The 24144-nt window shown below is 44.2% G+C and overlaps 1 protein-coding gene across 2 annotated transcripts in view; it reads right to left on the minus strand.

The window, feature by feature from the left end:
* The window catches only part of LOC141074200 (espin-like), a 227786-nt gene that overhangs the window by 131890 nt on the left and 71752 nt on the right, over positions 1-24144 (minus strand). For both annotated transcript variants that reach the window (XM_073561754.1, XM_073561753.1), the window contains one exon: positions 4937-5150. In XM_073561754.1, the coding sequence (XP_073417855.1) occupies positions 4937-5150 (214 nt within the window). The remainder of the gene's footprint in view (positions 1-4936; positions 5151-24144) is intronic.

A 24144-nucleotide genomic window follows, 5' to 3' on the forward strand; every position in this document is an offset into this window, starting at 1 on the left:
TGGTAGGTCCGTTTAGACAATTTTTGGTGGTACTATATCAGAATCCCAAAGCAAGGGTATACACACCGGGGTTTCTCTCAGATGCCTTCGAGCTGAAAAAGGCCCGCTGTCCCCCTTACTGTTTAATTTGGCGATAGAACCTATGTCGAGATATTTAAGTGATTGCAGTTCCTACAAAGGGATAAAGGTGGGAAATGAGACATTCAAAAATGCCCTTTTTTGCAGATGACATAATTCTGTTCATGAACAACCCAGAGGAAGATCTCGCTATGTTGCTCCTTGAAATTGAAAAGTTTGGAAAATTATCGGGCTTTCGTTTAAATAAGTCTAAATGTAAGATTCTGTTCATGAGGAGTGAGGTAAAACGTGGCCAGGAGAGTAATATAATGGGTATCCCGAAAGCAACAACAACTATAAAGTACTTGGGAATTTATTTGGGGAGAACGCCGAAACAGATTTATGATCTCAATTATAAGCCTATCATAGACAAAACAGAGAAGGAGTTGGAGAGGTGGGGAAATCTACCCCTCTCGCTGCTGGGTCGCTGCCACCTAATCAAGATGACAAGCTTTGCGAGATTACTGTACCCAATGCAAACTATCCCAATGTTAATTCGTCACGCAGATGTTCTCAGATTAAACAGGGCCTTTTCTAAATTCAACTGGAGGGGTAAAAGAGTGAGATTGGCTATAAGAACTCTAATGCACACAAAGGAGGGAGGGGGAGTGGGATTGCCAAATATTAGGGGATATAATTTATGGTGTTTAATGAGGAATGTAATAGACTGGATTAAAAAAATGGCTAATTGGAAATGGAATTTTGTGGTTTGTGGGACCTGACGGCGCTGCTACATACGCCGCTGTCACACATACCGCCAAACATTAAATATTCGGTAATTTGTAAAGATACCATTGCCACATGGAAGGCAGTAAGAAAAAAACTAAAAATGTCGTGGTGAGTGTCGAAACACCTGAACACCTGAAGAGAAAATAAATTATAACAGAGCGGTTGGGGAAAGGTATACAGATGTTAGGGGACTTACTACATCTACAAGAAGGCCGCTGGTTGACGGGATTGGAACTGATAGACAAATTTGAGCTGCCGAGATTTCATTTGATGTTATATAGTCAATTAAAGCATTATGTATTAGACCTCCTTCAGGATGTGGGGAAGGAAATCGATTCAGAAATATGGGAGGACTTGGTTGCCAAAGACACTGGAGAAATATCAATCACATCAATATATGGGATGCTGAGGGACATATTACGCCCTTCAGGGAAGGGCAAAATATTTGACAAATGAGAAAAACACATACATGATGAAGAACTTGAGCATAAGATTCTGCGGGGCTGGGAATTGGTAAGAAAGCATATCATCAATGAACAATGGAGAGCTAGTCAGATCAGAATAATGCATAAAACAATATGTGGCTTCAATATACCTCCGACTCCGCAGAATCCTGATAGGCAGACAAGTTGCCCAAAATGTACAATGCCCAAAACAGACACAGAACATGGATTGTGGTCATGCTCCAGGACACAAGAACTCTGGTTAAAAGTCCAGGATATGTATCTGAAGATATGTGGGATATGGGTAGAAGTAGATCCATTGTGTTGGTTGTTTCACTTTACGACGGGTCAAACAAGAGGAGGACGGCTACATGACTTGTTTCACACCATTGCAATGGCGACAAAACGTCTAATTCTGCAACACTGGCTAGCTAAAACACTCCCAGGGAGAAAAGAGATCAAGGAAGGTTTAACATCGGTCTTATTTTTGGAAAAAAGAGAAACAGAAAGAAATATAGATAAAATGACGAAAATTTTTTTTTAAAAATGGAGAGTGTTTATAGATACGTCACTGACCACCAGAGAAATTCAAGACTTAATGAGCGCCTTTGTGGATTCGGATTGGTATCTATTAGAGGATTTGAGTGGTAATCTGGGTAAACTGAATTGTGTTATATGAGCTATATGGAGGATAAGGTGGAGCTGGAGATAAGGTGTCTGATTTCAGTCAATGTGATCTATGAATATGTGGACGTAAGGGGGTTTGATAATTTTCTATTTGTTAAGTTTATTTTTGCTTCTATTCAGACTTAGGTGATAAGCATGTTTAAATATGTTCTTTGTAACAATTGAATGCAACGTTTATAACTTGTAATATGCAACTTCATTACAAAATCAATAAAAATGTTGTTTAAAAAAAATGAAAGTAGTAAGGGACTGTTTGAATGTGATGAAGTGCTTGTTGTAGTGGGATCTTTTCCATCTCTGCTCAGCTACCCTGGAAACCTGCCTTGATTCCTTATTCAGGCTGGTGAGCCAGGGTTGCCTGTTGACTTGTATGTATATGGCCATAAAAACTGTGAAACATTGGATCATTTCAAAGAAAAAAAAAGTTTGAGAATCTGGGGACTAGAGGAAGAGAACCTGACTACTCTGGCACCTCCACTGGCTGGCACCACTCCAGGTGATTGATAGAGACTTATCAATCAACTAGAGCAGCGAAGGAATAAGCCTGCTGGTGAATGCACCAGACAAAACATGCCTGGCTGCAATCAAGCTGCCAGACTCAGTCACGCTACTCACGGTTCGGGCAGCATAAATCAGATGACAGGTTCCCTTTAACATGTTATTATTATTATTATTATTATTATTATTATTACTATTATTATTAAAAATTACCTACTCAATATTAAACACAGCAATGTCTTATCAGAGAATGGCCTGGTGTAGCTGGCATCATTATTTCCAATTTGCCTGATGCTAAATATACACATTTATGTTGGAGTGAGTGGAGACAGATGTTGAAAAATGAATTGTAGGACCAACAGTTCCATATCAGGTCTATGACCAGGTTATAACTAGGGATAGTGGGATACAGTAGTGTAAAAAAGTGTTTTCCCCTTCCTGATTTTCTATTCTTTTGCATGTTTGTTACGCTTAATTGTTTCAGATCACCAAACAAATTTAAACATTAAACAAAAATAAGACAAGTAATCACAACATGCAGTTTTTAAATGAATTTCTTATTAAGTGAAAAAGAAATCCAAATCTACAGGGCTCAGTGTGAAAAAAATCATTGCCCCCTAAACCTAATAATAACTGGTTGGGCCACCCTTAGCAGCAACAACTACAATAAAACATTTGCAATAACTGGCAATGAGTCTTTTACAATGCCATGGAGGAATTTTGGTCTGCTCATCTTTGAAAAATTGTTGTAATTCGGCTTCATTGGAGATTTTCCAAGCATGAACCGCTTTTTTAAGGTCATGCCACAGCATGTCAATTGGATTAAGGTTAGGAGTTTGATGACTAGGCCATTCAAAAGGCTTAATTTTGTTTTTCTCAAGCCATTCAGAGGGGGACTTGCTGGTGTGTTTTGGATCATTGTCCTGCTGCATAACCCAAGTGCGCTTGAGCTTGAGGTCACAAACAGATGGCTGGAAATTTGTTGGTAGACAGCACAATTCGTGGTTCCATTTACCACAGCAAATCTTCCACATCCTCAAGCAGCAAAACAGCCCCAGACCGTCACACTACCACCACCATATTTTACTGTTGGTATGATGCTCCTTTTCTGAAATGCTGTGTTACTTCCACACCGGATGTAATGGGACAAACACCTTCCAAAAAGGTTAACTTTTATCTTGTCTGTCCACAGAGTATACTTTCCAAATTCTTGGGGATCATCAAGGTGTTTACTGGCAAAACCAAGGCGAGCCTTCATGTTCTTATTGCTCAGCAGTGGTTTTTGTCTTGGAACTCTGCCTTGCAGGTCATTTTTGCCCAGTCTCTTTCTTATGCTGGAGTCATGAACGGTTACCTTAACTGAAGCAAGTGAGGCCTGCAGTTCTCAGGATGTTGTTGTGGTATTTTTTGACCTCTTGGATGAGTTGACGCTGCACTCTTGGGGTAATATTGATTGGCCGGCCACTCCTGGGGAGGTTCACTACTGTTCCATGTTTTCGCAATTTATGGATAATGGCTCTCACTATGGTTCGCTGGAGTGCCAAAGCTTTAGAAGTGTCTTTATAACCTTTTCCGGACTGATAGATCTCAATTACTTTGTTTCTCATTTGCTCCAGAATTTCTTTGGATCGATGGGATGAGGTCTAAGCATTGAGGAATCTTTTGGTCTACTTCACTTTTTTCAGATAGGTCCTACTTAAGTGATTTCTTGATTGAGAACAGATGTGGCAGTAATCAGGTCTGGGTGTGGCTAGGGAATTTGAACTCAGCTTCCCAAAGATGTCATTAATCACAATTAATTTTTGTTTTAAGGGGGCAATTACTTTTTCACACAGGGCCCTGTAGGTTTGGACTTCTTTTTCCTTTAATAATAAAGACCTTTATTTAAAAACTGCATTTTGTGGTTACTCGTGTTATCTTTGACTAATATTTAAATTTGTTTGGTGAGCTGAAACATTTAATTGTGACAAACATGCTAAAGAATAGGAAATCAGGAAGGGGGCAAACACTTTATCACACCACTGTATCTAATGTAGATCTTCTCAAGACAAAACTTTTACTTCTGGATCTAAAGCTGTTACCAGACAAAAGTTCCTATCAGGTCCAGCCTACCATTTTTTAACAAAATTTAAAGATAATCAATTGTCTATATGGACAGCATAATAGCCATCTTCAGTCTTCTCACCCCTATTAAAAATATGTGCAAAAGAGTGAAAAAATGAGAGTGCTTGGGTCTAATCCCAAGAAAAAAAAGACAAAGAAATAAAGACAGAAAAAAACAAAAATGTTTCAGGATAGTGATCAACCAATCTAGCTGATGACTCTGTAAGATAAGAAATAATGGCATTTTATGGTCACTTTACCAGTCCTGAAAAACATCAAGTGATTGCTCAAGAATCGTCTGTATCATTGGGGCAACCTCAAATGTATATTGGTAGGAAGAACAGAGGGACGCCACTTACTTGGACCTGTGTGCTGGTTTAATTTCTTATCTCCCACACTTGATTGGCTGGAATTACACGAGTCATAGTTAGATAGAGTACTTGAAGGCGAACCAATGTCAAACTGGGCCGGTTGTGTGGACATTGTGGTATTTGGAGAGGACATCCCTGAGTCGGGCTGCTTCAGCTCAATGTCTGCCGATGGATCCCTCGACAACACCCGGTGTTCCACGCTCTACAAAATAAATAGAAAAAGGAGTCAGAATAGGCCTGCCTAAGAAGTCTGAATGGTATCCACAAAACATCAGTGGCCAGAATTGCAATACCACAATAAAGATATTAAGGAGAATTTATTTAGAAAACCCATTTTAAAATATTCTTTTGTATTTCTAAGTTTTTCATGATTCAGGACCTTCATCGATTAAAGGGATTATCAAGGACTATATACATTTTTTGGCTCATAGTAAAGAAAATGACAAGCAGGTAGTTACTAACTAACTACCTGCCTGTTCTATGATGCGCCATTTCAAAGCGATCACAGACCGCTCAACATCAACAGAACAGCTCTTTCTTCTGGGCTGCACTGTTGACGGGGCGCGATTGCCGACGTCATGCTGATCATTAGCTGGCTACCCGCAGTTAGGCAGCAGGAAGCCGGAGGTCAGTCAGCATGATATCGGCAGTCACACCCCATGAATAAAGCAGAAGAGAAGCCACTGCTCTGTCAACGTGGCACCAATTTCCTGGGTTATCCATGATCATGCATTTATAGGACTACATTGGGAGCATCCTTTTACCCTGCATTGGGCTTGTATCATCAGTATATCTTTTTTACTTTTGTATAGGAAGATCTAGTAGACTGTACTATTATATACAGTGGACCAGAGAAAAGAAAAGTATACCACAGGCCGTGATGTGCCACCAATAGCAGCAGTCCACGTAGCCGCCATGAGGCCTATGAATTGGGAAAGCCAGGTACCTAATGGCCCTGCCTAGTCCTACTGTGCAGCGTTTGCCAACTTCTCTTGACATGTCCATTATCTGGAGCAGTAATTGTTGCGATTGGAGTGAGCTCTGATTGCAGCAGTTTAACCCTTTAATAGATGAATAGCCCCCTCGGACACACCTTTAGGCCCTCACAATGTACTTGCCAGAACTCGATGGTTGTCATTATGGTCGCATGGGGTCCATTGGGGGGGGGGATGCTCAATTTGGACCTGTGCTTTGAGGCTCCAAGATTTCTCTGTACGCCCCTGACCACAGGGTACATATTATTTTGCACTCAATGGATGACGTTTGCCATTTTATGCCTTTACTGCAACATATGTCAGTGCCCTTTGCTAAAGTTATAAGTCACCCAGATTTACAACACAAGCCTCGAAAGCAGTGGCTATTTTTTGTTAATTTGCTGACACTAAAAATGACCTGTGATAAGAATTTTTTTCTCTCTGTGCCCATGTTGACACCATTATCGAATGCTCTGTGAATGTTATGACAAGAACATAAAGTTTCATAGCAATTCATCCAGTATTTTCTTTTATTTTCACAACTGAGCGAGAAAAATAAAAAAATAAAAAACGGTTTCCAAGTTCTAGTAAAACCTAATGCCCCTATGACGACACTGACAGAGCTCAGACTCAGAGCATACCCCTCTGATAACTTGTAACTTTACCTGCTGATATTTAGGCACAAGACATACAAGTTTCACAGTGTAAAACCACATTAATAGCTGTAAATTAACGCTCAAGGGGATTGTAAGAAAAAATAAAAGCATAAACTGAAATAAAATACAAAAGTCAATCATAAAATATAGCAATTAACCTAATTTCCCTAGTTCTCATTTACTCTGCTCAGTTCACTGACCTACATACATCTAGTATAAAAAAGCTGAAATCCAATTATTAACTATTAAACGGCTAGCAAATGATGCACATAAACTACATACATATGGGGACACCGAAGTTTATGATCACCATGTACTGATCCCCTATGATAAGATGAAAAGATATATCATTAAAAATACCTACTTGAACCTAATTCCGATTGTTCTGGATGACTGCCATGGGCATAAAGCCTGCACCTCTGCTACAATGTAAGGAAACTAAAGGTCCAGGTAAAGGAAGACCACCCCCATCCTCATCAGTCACATAAGTGAATAATGCATAGAGCAATGCTGGGCTCAGGGCGCCCTTACCCTAAATTATTCAGAAACATACAGAATTAAGCTGGAGGTCCACTCACCTTAGAGATAGAACCAGACAAGTGAAATTATCAGACATGTGTTGTTGCAAGGCATACCTGCCTTATATATTATTTACAGCATGAAGTCTCACAAAACATAATAAATGGAAGAAAGGGGATGGATAAATGGATAGATAGATAGATAGATAGATAGATAGATAGATAGATAGATAGATAGATAAAAAAAATGGTGCCGCATCAGCAACAGTAAAGATAGGAAAGGTGGCGCAGAGCCCCAAGGCAAAGCCAAAGCTTTGGTAATATCCAAAAATAGAGGCAGCACACCAAGTAAAAAGAAATGAATAGTTTATTGACCCATTGTGATGGCAACGTTTGGTTCCAAATGTGGAACTTTCTCAAGATTGAGAGACTAGTAGATAGATAATAGATAGATAAATAGATAGATAATAGATAGATAGATAGATAGATAGATGATAGATAAAAAAAAATCCAAAAAGCAGGAACAGCACACCTGTTTTTCAGGGTTAAATGAGAGCTGTTTAAGTGCGACATTTTGGTTCAAGTGGTGAACCTTTTTGCAAAACCTCCCAGTTACATACCAGTCCTTATTATACTGAAAAAAAATTGGAGGCAGCAGTCTATCTCAATTGAAAAAATAAGTTATGAAAAAATAAGTTATTTAATCATGCAACGTTTCGGCTCTATATGTGAGCCTTTTTTCAACAAGCTAGATAATAGATAGATGATAGATAATAGATAATTGATATAGATAAGAGATAGATAGGACACATGTATACGTTGTATCAGGTAGACGCTATGATGTAATACACATATACACAATTCCACATGATACAATATAATAATCAGATTTTCCTTGCTATCTGATATTGCGGTCTGGTCTCCTGTTATTCCCTGGGCGGCCCCAGCATTACTTGCAGTGTGCGAGCTGTAACGCCCGCTCCTCACATGCTAATTATCCCTGGTTACAGCTCTACCTGCTCAGGTGAGTCGCCATCTTGGCAGTACCTGGCACAACACTCTCAGGATAATAAAGGTTTCTTACGTTCCCCATTGCAGAGTCCAATGCAGGGAAGCTCCAGCTCTGAAAGTTTTCCGTCCGCTCCTTGTCCTCCGTCGACCACAAGACAAATGTCTTATTATTTCAGAAAGGAAGAAGGAATGAAGACTCACACGACCTAGCCCGCTCCGGCCCCACGGGAGCTCTGAATCTGTCTCAGGTCTCCTGAGAGTTCCGTTTGTAACAATTACTTTTTGCTGTTAAGGTTAGAACATCACATTCCCTTCTGCCAGACAGACAGAGCCGTATGCTGCCAATCAGTGTCCATAAGAGAAATACAATGTAATACTAGGGAGTTGGGAATAGTAATTATTCCTGAAGGCCCAAATATCCTGATATTTAGCTGCCTGATAATCTGCTGCTTGAGTCTCTGGATGACACTACCACACTCTCATCATCATCCGTGTATCAGGATCCATGTCAAGTGTGAACGAATACATACATCCAGGGCCGGTTTTAGAGAAAGTGGGGCCCCCTGGGCAAAAGTTTAAAGTGGGGCCCCAAATGCTCATATATTCCACATCACACAAACATTTCGGCTGTAATTACAGGTGCTCAGAGGGGGCTGCAGTATACTCTGAAGAGGGCTGCATTATACTCCATGAAGGACCATGGTGAGTGCATACTATGTACTATATGTACTATATGGGACCTGCATTATACTGTATTGAGGACTATCTGTCCCTATCATTCGTCCTCAGCCGGTGTAAAGAAATTCAGGAACAAGCATCGAACAACTTCAATGCTGTCGATCACGCTCGGGGTCCCACTTTAAACTTTTGCCCAGAGCCCCACTTTCTCTTAAACCGGCCCTGCACACAATAATGCATATACATATATACACACACACACACAATACTCATCCCTCTGCAGTGGTTTACAACCGGGCCGATAGCATTAGCACCAGTCCCGGTTGTAAACTAGTTAACCCCTTGTGATGGATTGCAGCGGGGGACCTGACTGAACTGCGGAGAGGTATGGATATTGTTGTTTTTTTATTTTTTTTTTTGTTACAGGAGAACAAGGGATTCTGTTGGATTGGCAGCATAATAAATTTGGTCAAAAACTGTGTAATTATTTCATTAAAATAATTTTTAATTCGTGTGTGTGTGTGTGTGTGTCTTTTTTAACCCTTTACTACTATAGGACTAATAATGGATAGGTGTCTTATTGACAGGCCCGCAGCGCACAAATCAGCAGAGCAACAGCGGCTGATATCCAAAAACTACAGAAGTGCTGAAGGACCTGTGGTGACGTCATCATTATCACAGGCCTTCACCGTTGACCAGCTCCGCCCCCTGATCACATGATGATGACGTCACCACAGGTCCTTTCAGCTCGCACAGCAGCAGCTCCATGCTCACCGCAGGAGCGCGGCCAGGTAAGAGGAAAGTTTTTATTTTATTTTATTATTGAAAGGGGCAATATGATTCCCTGGCAGAATGGAGATACATGGACCATGTGTCTCCATCCTGTGCCAGGGCAGATTGGAGACACACAGAGGCAGAATTTAGACTCGGGGGCAGGATTGGAAAGACACAGGGGCAAATATGAAGACACGGAGGCAGAATGCAGACATGATGGGGGCAGAATGCAGACATGGTGGGGGCAGAATGCTGGACATGGGGACAGATTGCAGACATGGGACAGATTGCAGACATGGGGCAGAATGCAAGACATGATGGGGCAGAATGCAAGACATGATGGGGCAGAATGCAAGACATGATGGGGGAAGAATGCGAGACATGATGGGGGAAGAATGCGAGACATGATGGGGGAAGAATGTGAGACATGATGGGGCAGAATGCGAGACATGATGGGGCAGAATGTGAGACATGATGGGGGCAGAATGCGAGACATGATGGGGGCAGAATGCGAGACATGATGGGGGCAGAATGCGAGACATGATGGGGCAGAATGCGAGACATGATGGGGGCAGAATGCAAAACATGATGGGGGCAGAATGCGAGACATGATGGGGGCAGAATGCGAGACATGATGGGGGCAGAATGCGAGACATGATGGGGGCAGAATGCGAGACATGATGGGGCAGAATGCGAGACATGATGGGGGCAGATTGCGAGACATGATGGGGCAGAATGTGAGACGTGATGGGGCAGAATGTGAGACGTGATGGGGCAGAATGCGAGACATGATGGGGCAGAATGCGAGACATGATGGGGCAGAATGCAGACATGGGGTAGACATGAAGGCAGAATGCAAGACATGGGAGCAGAATGCAGACATGGGGGCAGAAGGCGAGACATGGGGGTAGAATGTGAGACACGGGGGCAGAATGCAATACATGGCAGAATGTGACAGGATGGGGCAGAATGACACAGGAGGGGGCAGAATGTGACAGTGAGACACAGGAGGGGGCAGAATGCGAGACATGGGGGCAGAATGCAAGACATGGGGGCAGAATGGACATGGGACAGAATGTAAGACACAGGAGCAGAATGGACATGGGGCAGAATGTGAGACATGGGGGCAGAATGCAGGACGTGGGGGCAGAATGCAAAACATGGGGGCAGAATGTGACAGTGAGACACAGGAGGGGGTAGAATGTGACAGTGAGCCACAGGAGGGGGCAGAATGTGACAGTGAGACACAGGAGGGGGCAGAATGTGAGGCACAGGGGCAGAATGTGACAGTGAGACACAGGAGGGGCAGAATGTGACAGTGAGACACAGGAGGGGGCAGAATGTGAGACACAGGGGGCAGGATGGATACAATGTAGACAGATGGGGCAGGATCGGGAGATCATATGGGGGCATAATGGATACTCATGAGGGCAGGATGAGAGAAAACATGGCTGGAACCAGGAATGAGACACACGGGGGTCAGGATAGGGGATATTATTACCATAGGGGCTAATTAAGGGATATTATTACTGAAGTGATGTATTTATTTTATTTTTTTGAGGATACTGTTTTAAATGGGGGGAGGTCCTGTTACTGTGCAGAGCGACACTATGTCACCTTTTTTTTCATCATCTGGTGTAGTATAGAAGTTGGGAAAAAATTAAGTAATGTGTTCTACAAGTGGAGCTCTAGATAACTGTGTTATTTCCTGCAGAGACGAGCCCTGGCTGGAAGACATGATGGCGGTCTGTGCTGGATGAAAGATGAAAAGCAAACATGAAGTACCTAGAGACGTCACTGGTGAGTCAGTGTGTTACCTGTACACTGACACTATACACTATATACAGAGTGCCTTTGTACAATGTCACCAGTGATCACTGTGTTACCTGTGCACTGACACTATATACAGAGTTCCTGTGTACAATGTCTCCAGTGATCCCTGTATTACCTGTACACTATACACTATATAAAGAGTTCCTGTGTACAATGTCACCAGTGATCACTGTATTACCTGTACACAGACACTACATACTAAGTACAGATCTCCTGTGTATAATGGCACTTATGGTGATGTTATCTTGTTTTTTTTATTATCAGTATTGTAGTATCCAGTCACCATGTGCTAGTAATATGTGGTCTGGGCAACTGATTCCGGAGGGATGCTGTTTACACGTGTAAGCAATGGATGCTAATGTCTCATTATTGGCTATGGAGGATTTAAGGGAGGGGGGGTGGAGGGAGGGAAATGGGGGATTGGTTTTATAATGTTTGTAAATATGTCTATGCTCCTTTTTTGGGCACAATTGTGTGCAATGTCATTTTGAATCTTGTTAATAAAAAATGATCTGATTTAAAAATATGTGGTCTGTGCATGGTGCGGTGGTATTTGTCCCTTGTATGTGCTATTATTCTGTCACTGGTGGTAATATTTGGTCTGGTCATGGTGTGGCTGTATTTGTTCCTTGTATGTGGTATTATTGGTCACCATGTGGTGGTAATATAGTGTCTGGGCATGGTGTGGTGGTATATGTCCCTTGTATGTGCTATTATTCTATCTCTGTGGTGGTAGTATGTGGTCTGGTCATGGTGTGGCTGTATTTGTTCCTTATTTTAGCAAATGTTTAATAGGTTAGAGTAGAGTAGGGCCCGGCCAAAAGAGTCTACCTTGTTGTGGTGGCAGATTTAAAAAAATCTTTTGGCCAAAACAAGAGCTGCTGGCTATGTGTGTGATCTGGAGATGGCAACTGTTAATCTGTGATTGGTGAGAAGTGGAGTTTTTCCAAGAGAGAGCGGTGGGGCCGTGGACAGTTCGAGGGGTGGAGGGCGAGGCTGGGGTGGAGTCTGGGCGGAGTCTCAAGCGGACCCCGAAAATTTTGCCAGTATGGGGCCCCGAAATTCCTAGTGGCAGCCCTGATATCTGTACTCAGTCACTGGCTTTTCCCTCTCTGGCGGAGAAAATACCACAGGAGCCCGCGCAATTTTTTTCCGCGATTATAGCCTTAAATTTAACCCCTAGAGTTCCAATTTTTTCCTAACACAAACTAATAAATTTAGTAAACACTGACATATATAAATCGTTTTGATATGCCATGGTTTACTATATGTAAACCATGTGTCATATGTCGGGTTCTGTAATGATTTTACAGAAGCTGGCAATTGATTTAGCGTCTATTATGCTATGTAGAACTCTATGAAATATAAAAATATATATGTGTATCAATGACATTTATATATATATATATATATATATACAGTATATATATATATATATATATATATATTCTATGTGTATATACTATTCTTTATATTCCTTATTAAACATGTCAGTGTTGTTTTACTGTATCGCGCACTAAATTACCGGCTTTTGTAAAGGACACCGGTGCGTATTTCTCGCAAGTCAAAAATCGGATGATGGGAGCTGCCCCATAGAATAACATTGGGACGAGTGCTATGCGATTTTTTTTTGCATAGCACTCGTCCGTATTTCTCGCTAGTGTGACTCCGGCCATAGAAATAGTCTTGCAGGACTCCGTGCCCCAGAAACCTGCAGAGAACGAGGCCACGAACAGTGCTCCGATATTACCGCTATGTGGAAAGGCCACTTTAGCAGCTCTGTCTCTACAGGAGCTTGTATTGTAAGGTTGTGTTGACATCTGTCTTTTTTTTTTATCCATTTTTGAATCACAAAAATAGAAATACAGGATCCATTCATTTAGATAGACAACATTTTTATCCGGCTCCCAAAATTAAAAAAATTGATAGCAACAGGAAAAGATTTTTTAGCATTGAGATTATTGAGAAAAGGATCATAAAGGAAGAGTATTTGTTATACCATCTATTAGCGGATCACTTTTTTAGGACTAAAGGTGATCAAAAACCAGTAGTAAAAATGGATCTTTTACATATGAAACATATATGGATGCCAAGCGGAAACTAAACCGCGCAACTGTTTTTGCTCCATTTGTACCAGATTCAGTTTTTTAAAATATTGGATTTGGTACAAATGGATGACGACTGGACATGTGAACAGAGCCTAAGGGCCCCCAAACACATTACATCACATTATAAAGGCCCTTTTACATTTAGCGATGCACCAGCGATCCAATCAGCGATCCGACCCGGTCAGGATCGCTGGTGCATCGCTAAATGATCGCTAGTGAGCTTTCATACAGAAAGATCTCACAGCGATGCAGCAGCGACGCAGCGCACGATACTCACCTTTCACACACAGCGATCCTGCGTCCTCCCGCCCGCCTCCACGCGTCGCTGGACGTCACAGCAGGAAGCCCAGGAGGAAGCGCCCGACGAGAAATGGAGCCGGACATTCTCGCGCGATCAGCGATGAACAGCGGGGGAGCCGGTCGGAGGTAAGTATCACACATAGCGATATCGCTAGCAATATCGCTATAACGTCACAAAACCAGTGACGTTTTAGCGATATTGCTAGCGATATCGCTTAGTGTAAAACCCCCTTAAGGCTCTAGTATGTCGGATTTCTGACTGCTGATCCATTTGTTCTCGAAGAGATAAACTGCAGATAGAGAGGTCTCATCGGGAGAGCGCTGCTAGACAACTCTGGAGCAGGAGCGCTTGGTCCGACAGGTGAGATAGACAGCTATCTACGGAGTATGGGTGACTTAAGTAATTTACAATTTAACCATTTAATTGGTTGAAGCAACCACCCTTGCCCTATGCACATGGGTGAAAAACGCTGCAAAAATGCTGAAAAATCACAGAAAGAAGTGACTTGCTTCATTTTGCAAAAACGCAGCTCTTTGATAAAATAGTCAGGGGAAAAAAAAACAAGCTGTGTGCATGAGATTCCAGAAATCTCATAGACTTTGCTGGTACTGTGAAACGCAGCTGAACAGTTGCATAAAATAACGCAGCAAAAAACGCAATGTGTGAACACAGACTAACAGCGCAAACTGAATATTTCCAGCAGCTGTAATATAACGTCTCAGTCATGGGTACCAGGAAAAGTCATGTTACATAGACCTGTACATTTCCACTAGCGAGAGGCCTGCTGCTTGGGGACTAATGTATTTTCCATTGTATTCGCAGGATACGGTGGACATCTCATTACCTTTCTCTCCCCAATGGCTGGCAGGATCCTGTATGAGATAGTAACTGAATCACCCACAGCTATCTCTGTGGAAATCAGATCGAGCTTGATTATGTAAAGTACAGATGTATTCACATGTCTGAGCCCCTCTGTCCTATGCATATCTTAACTTGCGGTGCCACTCTCACAATAGTTGCTTCAGCTGAAAAATACCGTAGTTACACGAGATTAAAAATTGGAGTCTTCTTTCAATCCAGAAACAGCTCTACTCTAGTCCATAGGAGGAGTCTGGTACTGCAGCTTAGCCCCATCCAAATGAATAAGAAGGAGCTGCAATACCAGACAACGCCTACAGACAAGAGTGGAGCTGTTTCTAGAATTAAAGCAGTGGAGCAAGCTTGCAGCTTCTTTCCCAGGTGTCTGAACACAGTCAGACCCATGTCTTATTCTTCCCTTATTCACATTGAGGACGGCTGACTGGTTAGGACTGTCTCTATTGAGTACACCTTTCTGTGGTGGGATGGCTTTTACGCCTTTTTTGATCAAAATAGTGTTAACTAAGTACCCTGTAATTTACATGTATTAATACTATTTACTTACTATAGGATATATGCTCATTTTGTTTTTATTCTTTGACTTTGTTTGTGAAATGGCCACAGTGTGAATATGCTCGTACATATTGCACATATACCAACTTATGCTCCAGCTCATTTCTTTGATTTCATTGACGATTCTTAGTTTTACCTAATTTGCATTTTCTATGTATTTTTAAAGCTAAATTTTGAAATTTGCTAGTTTCCTGTGCAATATATCACAGATGCCACAATTCCTCTGCTCAGTGTGTCTTGGAAGCTGTAACTGACAGCTTAGTCATCCAATCTAGGGCAGGGGCGTGCTGAGCGGTCAGTATTTTGATTGACAGCTCAGCCGTCCAATCTGAGAATGGGAGGTGCTGAGCTTCCTTCAGGTGTTCCCTGTTTAAAATGTCTACCCAGCTGAGCTGTCAGTCCCAGATCGCTGCCAGACATAGCATTTGCTCGGTGGTTTGCCTTGTATTTCCTGTGCTCTGTTTGTTGATCTATTGCTGCCTGACCTTGGACCTCATTCTGACCATCCGTTTGCCTAGCTGCTTTGCTGTGATCCGCTATCTTCCTGGTTTTCTGACCTCACACCGTGACCTGATTTTGCCTTTGTTCTTTCTCTTTAGTTTACTACATGCTCTCTTGGTATCTGACCCCGGAACGTTCGACTACCCTTCCTCACGGCTTGTGCATGAGTAGCGGTTAGCGTCACAATACAAGACCAGACTACAGTTACAGTTAGGCTGCATTCACACATCCGTGTCCGATAAAATTGGAAACAACACTGACCCAAAGAGTAATGGCCAATTTTACTCCTCAGAATCAGATCAGAATAGGACTTTTTCTGAGTTTTACAGCTCTCATTCTTCGATCCATGATTTTATTGGATGTGTGAATAGATCCATTCAACGCAATGGGTCTATATGCCATCCAATAAGAAAAAAAGGAACAGCACGCGGACATTTCACTAGGATGTGTGAATGCAGCCATAAGACTGTAATATATGCAAGATTCTTTACCAGAATACATTAGATACATTCAGGGGCAGACCTACCACCCGTGCAGACCGTTCATTGAACGGGGGCCCCGGAAAAGAGGGGGGCCCTCCAGCCTCCTGCACCACATGGTTAATTATTCAGTTTTCAAATTAGCCATGTGGAGCTCAGGAGGAGAGGAGAGCAGCGCTGAAGCGTTGGAGGACCTGTGGTGATGTCATCGATATGTGATCAGGGGCGGAGCTGATCACAGGCCTTCACCATTGATCAACTCCGCCCCCTGCTCACATGACAATGACATCACCACAGGCCCTTTAGCTGAGCTCACACAGGAGCTGCATCTTCCAGCAGGAGCGGATAGGTAAGAATTTTTTTTTGTTTCTTATTTAATTATTATGTTTCCCCGTAGGATGGAGACACATGGACCATGTGTCTCCATCCTGCCAGACACAGGGAAGCAAGATGGAGACGGGCAGGATTGGAGACAGGGGCAGGATTGGAGACATTGGGGTCAGGATGGAGACGGGGCAGGATGGAGATGGGGCAGGATTGGAGATGGGGCAGGATTGGAGATGGGGCAGGATTGGAGGCAGGGGTAGGATGGAGATGGGGCAGGATTGAAGATGGGGTATGTTTGGAGACATTGGGGGCAGGATGGAGACGGGGCAGGATGGAGATGGGGCAAGACTGGAGATGTGGCAGGATTGGCGACGGGGCATGATTGGAGACATTGGGAGCAGGATGGAGATAGGGGCAAGATGGGGCAGGATGGAGACATTGGGGGCAGGATGGAGACATTGTGGGCAGGATGGAGACATTGGGTGCAGGATGGAGACATTGGGGGCAGGATGGAGATGGGGCAGGATGGAGATGGGGCAGGATGGAGACATTGGGGGCAGGATTGGAGTCATTGGGGGCAAGATGGAAATGGGGCAGGATTGGAGAAGGGACAGGATGGAGACAGGGCAGGATTGGAGACAGGGCAGGATTGGAGACAGGGCAGGACTGGAGACAGGGCAGGATTGGAGACGGGGGCATGATTGGAGATGGGGGCAGGATGGAGATGGGGTAGGATTGGAGACATTGGGGGCAGGATTGGAGACATTGGGGGCAAGATGGAGACAGGGCAGGATTGGAGACATTGGGGGCAGGATGGAGATGGGGCAGGATTGGAGATGGGGCAGGATTGGAGGCATGGGTAGGATGGGGATGGGGCAGGATTGAAGATGGGGCATGTTTGCAGACAATGGGGGGCAGGATGGAGACGGGTCAGGATGGAGATGGGGCAGGATTGGAGATGGGGCAGGATTGGAAATGGGGCATGATTGGAGACATTGGGAGAAGGATGGAGATGGGGGCAGGATGAAGATGGGGGCAGGATGGAGATGGGGCAGGATGGAGACATTGGGGGCAGGATGGAGACATTGGGGGCAGGATTAGAGACATTGGGGGCAGGATGGAGATGGGCAGGATGGAGATGGCGCAGGATGGAGACATTGGGGGCAGGATTGGAGTCATTGGGGGCAAGATGGAAATGGGGCAGGATTGGAGAAGGGACAGGATGGAGACAGGGCAGGATTGGAGACAGGGCAGGACTGGAGACAGGGCAGGATTGGAGATGGGGGCATGATTGGAGATGGGGGCAGGATGGAGATGGGGTAGGATTGGAGACATTGGGGGCAGGATTGGAGACATTGGGGGCAGGATTGGAGACATTGGGGGCAGGATTGGAGACATTGGGGGCAGGATTGGAGACAGGGCAGGATTGGAGACATTGGGGGCAGGATGGAGATGGGGGCAGGATGGAGACGGGGGCAGGATGGAGACGGGGGCTGGATGGAGACGGGGCAAGATTGGAGACATTGGGGGCAAGATGGAGATGGCAGGATTGGAGACATTGGGGGCAGGATGGAGACATAGGGGGCAGGATGGAGACATTGGGGGCAGGATTGGGTGCAGGGTGGAGACAGGGGGCAGGATTGGAGATACAGGGGGCAGGATGGCAGACACTGGGGGCAGGATGGCAAACACAAGGGCATGATTGGAGACACGGGGCAGGACTGGAGACACGGGCAGGACTGGAGACACGGGGTCAGGACTGGAGACACGGGGGGCAGGATTGCAGGTACAGGGGGCATGACTGGAGACAAAGGGGGCAGGATGAAAGACATGGGGGCAGGATTGCAGGTACAGGGGGCAGGATGAAAAACACAAGGGGCATGATTGGAAACAGCAAAATGGAGACATGGGGCAGGATTGGAGACAGATGAGGCAGGATTGTAGACAGATAGGGCAGGATCATGGGGCAGGATGGATACGATGGAGACAGATGGGGAGATCATATGGGGCACAATGGATACTCATGAGGGTGGGATGGGAGAACATATGGCTGAAGCCAGGAATGAGACACATGGGGGCCAGGATGGGGGATATTATTACCATATGGGCTAATTAACGGATATTATTACTGCAGTGATGTATTTATTTTATTTTTTGAGTATACTGTTTTAAATGGGGGGGCAGTCCTGTTACTGTGTAGAGTGATACTATGTTGCCTTTTTTCTTCATGTGGTGTAGTGTAGAAGTTGGGAAAAAATAAGTAATGTGTTTTGCAAGTGGATCTCTAGATAATTGTGTTATTTCCTGCAAAGACGAGCCCTGGCTGGAAGAAGTGATGGTGATCTGTGCTGGATGAAAGATGAAAAGCAAGGATGAAGGATTTTACCTAGAGACATCACTGGTGAGTTAGTGTGTTACCTGTACACTGACACTATACACTGTATACTATATACAGAGGTCCTGTGTATAATGTCACCAGTGATCACTGTATTACCTGTACGTCATATACAAAGCTCCTGTGTATAATATCATTAATCACTGTATTACCAGTACACAGACACTGGATAGTAAGTACAGATCCTCTGTGTATAATGGCACTTATGGCGATAGTATTGTTTTTTTTATTACTGATCAGTATTGTAGTATTCAGTCACTATGTGGTGGTAATATGTGGTCTGGACATGTGTTGCGGTATTTGTTCCTTGTATGTGCTATTATTTGGTCACTTTGTGGTGGTAATATGTGGTCTGGTCATGGTGCGGTGGTATTTGTGCCTTGTATGTGATATTATTCGGTCACTGTGGTAGTAATATATAGTCTGGTCCTGGTGTGGAGGTATTTGTTCCTTGTATGTGGTATTAATGATAGGTCACTATGTGGTGGTAATATTGTGTCTGGTCATGGTGCGGTGGTCCATTGTATGTGATATTATTGGTCATTTTAAAAATTGAAAAATTAATACAAATGTACCTAAATTGTATTGCATATTTTAACAAATATTTAATAGGTTACAGTAGAGTAGAGCTCGGCCAAAAGTGTTATGATGGCGGCTTAAAAAATATTTTGGCGAAAAAAAAATCTGCCGGCTATATGTGTGATCTGGTGATGGGAACTGTTAATGTGTAATTGGTGAGAAGTAGAGTTTTCCAAGAGAGGGTGGTGGGACTGTGGACAGTGTAAAGGGTGGAGAAGGGGCTGGGGTGGAGTCTGGGCGGAGTCTTATGGGGCCCCAAAAATTTTCCCAGGATGGGGTCCCGAAATTCCTAGTGGCAGCTCTGCCCCTGCCCATATGCTGCAGCAGTTCAGGAATGTGCGGAGTGTGGACACTGGACAGTGTGGAATGGATGGATCCTCTTGGTCTGGCCTGCCCTGCCTGCTCCAGGTAAGAGTACTACCAGAGCTGAGCAGGACTGAGGGACTGGGACCGAGGCGCAGGCATAATTTTGGGGGACTCCTGGGGTGGGAGAGAACTGAACATGGCAGGCATGATTTTGGGGGGCTCCGTCCTGGGGGAGAACTGAAGCATGATGGCCTGGCTGCTCATGAATGGGTGGCCCCTGGCCTGGGGAGAAGGGAAGCATGGCCTTGGCTGCTCATGAATGGGGGGCCCCTGGGGAAAAGCATGGCTGTTCATGAATGGGGGGGCCCCTGGGGAGAAGCATGACTGCTCATGAATGGGGGGGCCCTGGGGGAGATGCTTGGCTGCTCATGAATGGGACGGCTCATGGGGGGGAGAAGAAACATGAATCAGGCGGCCCACATAGGGGAGAAGCAGCATAAACTGGGGGGGGGGCCACATGGGGCGAGAAGCACTATGCCAAAAGTAGACTGCATATGGGGGAGAGCATTATGAAACAAAGGGAAACGGGGGTGCCTATATATTACCTATCTATATGTTTACATAACTTTGTTGCCCTATGAAGGATGGGGGGGGAGGGCCCGAAAAAATTCTTGCACAGGGGCCCACTACAGTTTGTGTCCGCCACTGGATACATTGATGAATAGTTCAAAGATTAACCATGAATGCTTAAAGAAAGAAGCTCTGTGTAGAGATGTAGAAAACATGAAAAGTTTGTGAATCTATAATAATAAATGCCCTAAGCAGCTTCCGGTTGTAACAACTTCCGTCCAGTTGTAACCGGTGACGTCACCGCACACCTCTTTCCATGTTAACCCTCAACACACCACTCCTCCTCAACACACACACTCCTCTCACCTTTCACCATCTCCACTCACGTCCACTCACTCTTTCACTCCAAATACGACCCTTTCTCTCACTCCGTCTCTCATACTCACGCCGTCATCGCCGCTGATCCACGATCCCCGACATCTTCTTCCGCCGGCGCCATCCTGGATCCAGACGTCCTCCACGCCGGCGACATGTTCTTGCCGCGACGCCATTTTGGATCGGCGAAATCCCGCGATAGTCAACATGACGTCGCCGCAAGAACATGTCGCCGGCGTGGAGGACGTCGGGATCCAAAATGGCGTTGGCGAAATCTCGCGAGATTTCGCCGACGCCATTTTGGATCCCGACGGCATCCACGCTGGCGACATGTTCCTGCGGCGACACTATTTTGGATCGGCGAAATCCCGCGATACTCAATATGGCGGCGCCGCAAGAACATGTCGCCGGCGAGAACGACGTCGGGATCCAAAATGGCATCGGCGAAAACTCGCAAGATTTCGCCAACGCCATTTTGGATCCCGAAGTCGTCCACGCCGGCGACAAGTTCTTCCGGCGACGCCATCTTGAGTATCGCGGGATTTCACGATACTCAAGATGGCGTCGCCGCAAGAACATGTCGCCGGCGTGGAGGACGTCTGGATCCAGGATGGCGCCGGCGGAAGAAGATGTCGGGGATCGTGGAGCAGCGGCGAAGACGGCGTGAGTATGAGAGACGGTGTGAGAGAAGGGGTCGTATGTGGAGTGAAAGAGTGAGTGGAGATGGTGAAAGGTGAGAGGAGTGTGTGTGTTGACGGTTAACATGGCAAGAGGTGTGATGCTATCGCATCCTCCCGATGCAATAGCATCGGGCCATAATCTAGTTCTTGATAACTAAATTTCAATACATTCTAAATGACTCGCTACAACTAGTTATTGTCCCTCTGCATTGCCTCGTCTAGCAAATTACTTTTTTTTACATTGGCTAATAAACTGCCTAAAAGTCTTTCATACAAAATGGTGTCCAAAAGGTACATAGTCACATGCATGGAGACTGCCCCGCAGCACATAGAAGTCATCCGATAGGCCACAATATGGCACCATATTATTATAACTCTACACCATCTGATGATACATTGTTCCGTCACTTGTAATGATTCTCCTTATGTGATTGGACTCTTACGAAGCTACAGAAAGGTTCAAAGACGGATATTCACATATCTTAGAAATTGTGGCACTGGCATATTACACCTAAGGCAATGCTCATATGCCCAATAGTGGTCAGTAGGGTGACCGCAAAAAATCGATGTCGGAATTTTGTCCGTCTGGACCCCACAAAACGATTCCCCTTTCCAGATATTGAGATAGCCAAAATTTGAGCTCGATCAAACGACGTTAACCCGTGCCGCTCGTCGCTCAAAGTTTGAAAAAATCCAAATTGAGGTATTTTAAGATTTAGGTATTTTGCATAGTCTGTTAGACTATAAAGAATGTGACAACAACATTGCAGAAATAGCCCTGACCAAATTTTCGAACCATTTGTGGTATTTGAATGCAGAGTTGGTGGGATTATCGTTTTTTGATCCCACCATTACAGACAATGAAAAGTTGTTAATGGCTAATAAGTTGCTCAGTAGCACAGATGAACCATCAGAGCACGCTAGGGTTGTAAATCCAAAAGTTAGGAAAGAAAAATTAAAAGAGGTAGGAAGTAACCGACTTTAACGACCTTCTGACAAAAGATGAAGAACAAAAGCAATATGTCCTGCAAGTTGTAAGCAAATGCCGAGCATTATATTCTGACGTTTCAAAAACTACTTTAACAAAAGCTCTAGAATAGATTAGATAACTATGTAAAATTATCAACTCATGTAGGTTAGCGTGCTCTGATGGTTCATCTGTGCTACTGAGCAATTTATTAGCCATTAACAACTTTTCATTGTCTGTAATGGTGGGATCAAAAAACGATAATCCCACCAACTCTGCATTCAAATACCACAAATGGTTCAAAAATTTGGTCAGGGCTATTTCTGCAATGTTGTTGTCACATTCTTTATAGTCTAACAGACTATGCAAAATACCTAAATATCTTTTTAGTCCGTTTTTAAATAACGGATCTCTGCTGGATCCAGTAAGTCAAAAACGGATCTGTTACAAATGAAAGAAAAACGGATGGCTGATTATGATTAACGGATCCTTTTCCCATAGACTTCAATGTTAAAAAAATGGATACAGCAGAGATTAATTACTTAAAAACGAACTAAGTTTTGCCAACGGATTGCTGTGGGATCCTGATCATCGATAGCTGATCACTAGTAGACATGTGAACATAGCCTAAGAGCTACTTTAAAGGGAATATCTATAATAATAATAATAATAATAATAATAATCTTTATATAGCGCCAACATATTCCACAGCGCTTTACAGTTGAACAGTTTCAAACACAACAGTCATAAGTAATAACGTTAACAATACAATAATTAAAGCGAAATAAGACGACCCTGCTCGTGGAAGCTTACAATCTACAATGAGGTAGGGGAGATACAAAGCACAGGTTTGTATTTACAATGATGTATTTGCAATGATGGTCCAGCCATCTTCAGGGGGTGGGGGATAGATGGAGATAGTGAATGGGCTACACACACAAGCATAAAATGACTTTGATTACTGAATGTGATAGGCCGCTCTGAACAAATGTGTTTTGAGCGAGCGCCTAAAACTATGCAAACTGTGGATGGTCCTAATATCTTGGGGTAGAGCATTCCAGAGGATTGGCGCAGCAAGGGAGAAGTCTTGGAGACGGGAGTGGGAGGTACGGATTAGGGCAGAGGTTAGTTGAAAGTCATTTGCAGAGCGCAGTGGTCGGTTAGGCCGATAGACAGAAATGAGGGAGGAGATGTTAGGGGGTGCCGCACTGTGGATAGCTTTGTGGGTGAGAACAAGTACTTTGAATTGTATCCTGTAATGAATGGGCAGCCAGTGTAACGACTGGCGAAGAGCGGATGCGTCCGAGAAACGATTAGCCAGATGGACAACCCTGGCTGCTGCATTAAGGATAGACTGGAGAGGGGAGAGTCGAGTGAGGGGGAGGCCAATTAATAGAGCGTTACAGTAGTCCAGGCAGGAGTGGATCAGGGCGACAGTGAGGGTTTTTGTTGCTTCCATGGTGAGAAAAGGGCAGATTCTAGAGATGTTCTTTAGGTGTAAGCGGCACGAGCGGGCAAGAGATTGTATATGGGAGGTGAAGGAGAGATCGGAGTCAAACATAACGCCCAGACAGCGCGCCTGCTGTCGGGGTGTTATTATGGTGCCACCCACGGAGAGGGAAATGTCAGATTTAGGGAGGTTAGTAGATGGCGGGAGCAGAAGAAGTTCAGTTTTGGAGAGGTTGAGTTTCAGATAGAGAGCAGACATGATGTTGGAGACTGCAGACAGACAG

Source organism: Dendrobates tinctorius, unplaced genomic scaffold (genome assembly GCF_039654945.1).
Source record: "Dendrobates tinctorius isolate UK_male_01 unplaced genomic scaffold, ASM3965494v1 ptg000326l, whole genome shotgun sequence".
Taxonomy (NCBI): Eukaryota; Metazoa; Chordata; class Amphibia; order Anura; family Dendrobatidae; genus Dendrobates; species Dendrobates tinctorius.